Source organism: Gigantopelta aegis, chromosome 10 (assembly GCF_016097555.1).
Source record: "Gigantopelta aegis isolate Gae_Host chromosome 10, Gae_host_genome, whole genome shotgun sequence".
Lineage (NCBI taxonomy): Eukaryota > Metazoa > Mollusca > Gastropoda > Neomphalida > Peltospiridae > Gigantopelta > Gigantopelta aegis.
The window spans coordinates 76343198-76348153 of NC_054708.1; the positions used below are offsets into that span (position 1 = coordinate 76343198).

The 4956-nt window shown below is 43.3% G+C and overlaps 1 protein-coding gene across 1 annotated transcript; it reads right to left on the reverse strand.

Moving 5' to 3' along the window:
- Nucleotides 1-2063: 2063 nt before the first annotated feature.
- LOC121383813 (proline-rich receptor-like protein kinase PERK2) lies at nucleotides 2064-2417 on the reverse strand. Its single transcript, XM_041513912.1, has one exon. The coding sequence runs from the start codon at nucleotides 2415-2417 to the stop codon at nucleotides 2064-2066; it is 354 nt and encodes a 117-aa protein (XP_041369846.1).
- Between the last annotated feature and the right edge of the window lie 2539 nt (nucleotides 2418-4956).

A 4956-nucleotide genomic window follows, 5' to 3' on the forward strand; every position in this document is an offset into this window, starting at 1 on the left:
TTGGTAAAGTGGTGCGGACGGGCCCGACTCCGATACAATCGTTAGTATTAGCGCGGACCTGAACGGTGCCAATACTTGTTGAAGGCTGAGTTGGGTTGGGACTGGAAACACTTCTTTTGAGGGTGATAGCATTAGAGACGCTATTGTGAATGGTCTGGCTAAGTTGGGGGTCTTGGGAGTAGGCAAGTTCAGTATGGGTGGAGTTGGAGGGGGTGGGTGGGTGAGTATAAGAAAGGTTTTTACTGGTATCCACTGGTTCTTGAAAACAAGACTGAAGTAAAACCAACACTTTGTTATCAGTCAGGGGGTCGAGACGAAGATAGAGATAACTACCTAGTTTGAGGAGGGGGGTATCGGTGATAGAACGGACAAAAACTCTGCCATCAGAGAATCTGGTATAGTAGAAAGTAGATACTTCTAAACTAAACTTTACTTTTTTTGCTAGTCTCATTACCTTTAAACATTTCAAAGACATCGTTATCTAGCGGCTCAAACCGGTTAGAAACAGGTACTGAGTACTTACCTGGGTCTTCGTCTGTCTTGGGGGTCACCAAGGGGCACACTTGTCTTTTCCTGGCTCCCTCAAGCTAGGGCGTGGGAGGGAGATACTTCTTCCTCCTTCTAGTTCTGACTAGAGACGGTGGTGGTGTTGGCGACCTTGGTGACCCTTTCTTTTCTAAAGTTGGTTCTGGCTGGGCGCTTACCTCGCTGTGAAAAACAAAGTCAGTGTGGGATTGGGAGTTGAATGTTTATATATTTTATTTGGGGAGTCTTCCGGAACTTCTTCAGTATGGACCTCCAACAAAACAACATCTTCTGAGTTGTCTGACGACGGTGGCAACTCGGCAAATTGATCGTCGGTTGTGCGAACGTTATTAGTCCTACCCCCGGGGGGAGAGGGGGTAGGTGAAAAACTGTCATTAAAAATTGACAGATTAGGATCTACATTATAGGAGTTGTGGAGTTTCTCAGCCATGATACTACGGATCTGGTTGCGAAACTGTGATGGTATGGAGGTCTCCGAGTCGTGTCCCGAGGGGGTGAAGGCGTCTAAAGTTGGGTTTTTATTATTATTATTATTATTATTATTATTATTTATTTTTTTATCAAGTTTGGGGGTGCCGCCCAGCTCGTCACACCACTGAAATTGCTTAAACGGTGTTTTGTCATCTGGGGTTTTATTCTTTAGTGGTTGACTTGTATTAACTGAATTATTAGAAAAAGAAGGTTGATTGTTTTCCTTGGGTATGTCCGACACGTCAAGACTGGTGTTATCCATCATGGCGGCCGGTCAAAGTTCAAGTTATGGTTTACGAAATATTAAGAAAATAAAAAATTAACTAGTTTAGAAAATTAAATTTATATATTAAGACAGCAAGACTTATAGAACAACTATCAATAATGTCTTAAATAGTAGCTGGCACTACCAAAAAACACTAATTAAGAGTTATTACTATCAAATTAATATTTAGAACAAATTGTTGAAAATGGGCAGAATTTTGAAAATAGCAATTAGTAAAAAAAAAAGGTTAGTAGAATAAGAAAAAAAGAAAGAAAAAAAAGAAAAAAGTTACGAGCCAAAAATAAAAAGAATTGACTGCTCGGCCGAATATTTATATAATTTGGAGCATTTTAGACGGACAGTCCAAAAATAAATAAGAGAAAGAAGATAGGATCGGACTATTTAATAATATTAAAAAAAGTAATTTCGACAAAAAATTTTGAAAGGAAGTCTAAAAGTTTAAAGTCCGATCTATGTGTCCTGAAAAAGGTTGACGCCTACGGCGAGCTGATGAGGGGTCCGGTGGTCAAGTTCGGGACTTCCTGCTTCCTGTCCATAATAGCTGGTATGACCTGGTGGTAGCCGGCGCCGAAGATAGCCTTGAGGATCCTGTGGATGGTCTGGCTATCCATCTCTCGTAGCAGGATCGCTTGTCGGTAGCAGTCTCGGCGCCGGTGGGTCACAACGAGTCCCGAGTGGCCTTCCTTGGTCCGGAGATGGTGTAGTTCGTACTCGGTACCATCCTGCAGTGGTCTCCAGGGCTGGTTGAGGAACTTCCCCATCAGCTTGCCGGGGTCGGTGGTGTCCCCCCTGCACGCAATGCCGGAACGCTGGCTTGATCGTCTTGACTTGAAGCTTCCATGCGTCTTCCGGCTGGGCTTGGGGGGGGGGGGGGGGTACGTTGTCGGCTCGGCGGCATGTCCGTGTCTGGCTGGATGGCAGGTGTAGTGGCCTTGCGCTTCGCCGCCGCAACAACAACAGGGTCCCTTGCCTGCTCAACGGGAGCGGTCGGTAAAGTTGACCGCTGCACCGGAGCAGGCGTGGAAGTCGACGTAGGAGGCGGTAGCGGCGACTGAACCATGGCGGTGTTCGGTAGGCCTGCCGTACCGTCCAAGTTGGTCTCCGCTGGTGGCATCGTCCTCCTCTTCGGCGAAGTTGTAGTGGGGGGGGGGGGGGGGGGGGGGCGGCGACGCAGACGGGACAGCCGCTGACAGTTGAGGCGCCCGCTTTGGTCCCTCCTGAGCCGTCCCTGGCGCACGTTCCTTCCTCCTTCCTCTTCTTGTCTTCTTTCTGGAGTCCGCGTCGCTGTAAACCAAAGTCACGGTCGCCCGTGACCCGATGTACGCGACGCGGAACTCCACAAGCATTCCGAAGCTTGCCATTAGTCCCCCCAGGTTGGGGGGGGGGGGGGGGGGGCAAGTTAAGAGCGCACGACGAAACGTTCAGCTTCATAGCGATCTAACAGCGGATGTATTATCAGCGAAGAAGAAGGACTGAGGACGTAAAAGTAAACACTAAAAACCGTAATTCTCAAGCCTCACTGGAAGATTGACCGCCCCACTCTAAGAAGAAATAGGAAGCGGGGTCGGCCCCTACTACTCTTTTTCTAGACTTTACCTTGCCTTATAGTGATACCATCTCGTATCCTCCGGAGTCGGGCCCGTCCGCACCACTATACCAACCCATGACGACTGGACTATACCCTAGTCTGATACTCTCTCTCGTTCAGACGGATCCGGCTTCTCAAGATCTGTATTTCAGCACAGCACTACACCTTCAACGTTTATCGACTGTCAATCTAGGGGTTTTCTTGACGGGATGCAACCCATCTCGTCCCTTTAAGCTGTGCACCCAAACGGCCTTAACGAGGCCACTCGCGTGGACATTAGGGCCTCCACGAGTCCAGAATATTGGACTCGAGTACTCGAAGGTCAAACTCGACCCGGACCCGAGTACCTGACACTTACACTAGATGATGATGAGATTAAGGAATACAGTAAAATAGCATCATGCATCTTAATTCAAGCGCTGAACATGGATGCGAAATCATTCCATTGTAATACATTTAGAAAGTGATTGATATGTTCAGTATTGTGACGGACGGACAGATGGCCAGATTAAAACGAGAAACTAACCGTGATCATATAATTATTGTGCAACGTGAAGTACTAATAGTCTACATTGTCTCACGTGTAGCCTACGGGTACTCGAGTCCTTTTAATGGACTCGAGTCTTGCTAGACTCGACCCACATCCGAGTACCCGAGTACTCATGGAGACCCTAGTGGACATATCGATCAGACTTTAAACTTTTAGATCTGCGTTCAAAATTTTATGTCGAAATTACTTTAAAAATATTTTTTTTATTAAATAGTCCGATCCTCTCTTCTTTCTCTTATTTAATTGTGCACTGTCCTTCTAAAATGCTCCAAATTATATAAATATTCGGCCGAGCAGTCAATTCTTTTTTATTTTTGGCTTGAAACCATTTTTAATATTTTTTTTATTCTATTAACTTTTTAACTAATTGCTATTTTCAAATTCTGCCCATTTTCACCCCCTGTTCGAAACCCTAGTGGTATATGGGCACGTTAAACTAGTTATCATCATCATCATCATCATCATCATCATCATCATCATCAACTGAACTCCTCCTGAAATAAACACGGCAATATGCAACAATAGTGACTTACAACCTGAACTTGACTCTGACGATAATAAAAGATTAAATAGCACAAGGCTTTAAAATTATTCTTCAGCTTCACTGGAGACAACCTCTCACAACGGTGACGAAACAGAATGGAAGTATAGAATGAAAGTATAGAATGACTATGGTGGTATATTATGAACTAGACCGTTTCCTCCCTATATAAGCAGAACTATCCACATTGTAAAATATTGGTTAAAACTACTAAACACCGATAACTGAATTCTAAAATAGCATTTCGCCACTTTTTGAGAAATGTATAATAAGAAAGGTACGCACAACAACATATAACTGGGTCAGTCAAGTGCGGGATTTATTCTTTGAACACTTCAAAGTTCTTTGAAATGTATTTCTTCACAATTAAAACAGAGAATAACAGATCAAATTATCGGGTCTGTGTTTACTATAGTTTTGGGAATGATATTTATATCAGTTCCAATATCTGAACTGTAGAAACAATTATTAACATTATCTAGAACCAAACCGATCAGTTTTCGACTATAATTGATCACTGGAACATGACTAGTTTACTGTACTAGATACCTCACCAAAATTGTTTTGCAAACATATTGCTAATAATTTATCCTTACTATGTTATATGCAGACAGCTATTGTATTTATATACAAACATAATTTGTGTAAGTACAAGATACCTGCATGTAGCCTTTTTATGGAAACAGGCAGATATAATAATATAGACATAAATGCTAGAATCAGCTTTCTGTAATATTAATTCAGTAGAAAACAATTACCATTTCTTCTTAGTTTTAGAGTACTTATGAGGCAGATATATTAAACCAAAGCAGAACGACAAGACCGTATTCTTTTTTCAAAATCGTATCTCAGCACAACGCAGAATCCGAAAATATTACGCAAAGTTGTGATTGCTTCCATGATCTAATATCAGGTGCTCGTCGTTAGGAGAACCGACGCTCTCCTAGCAGATCCGTAAGTTGATGTTTCATCTC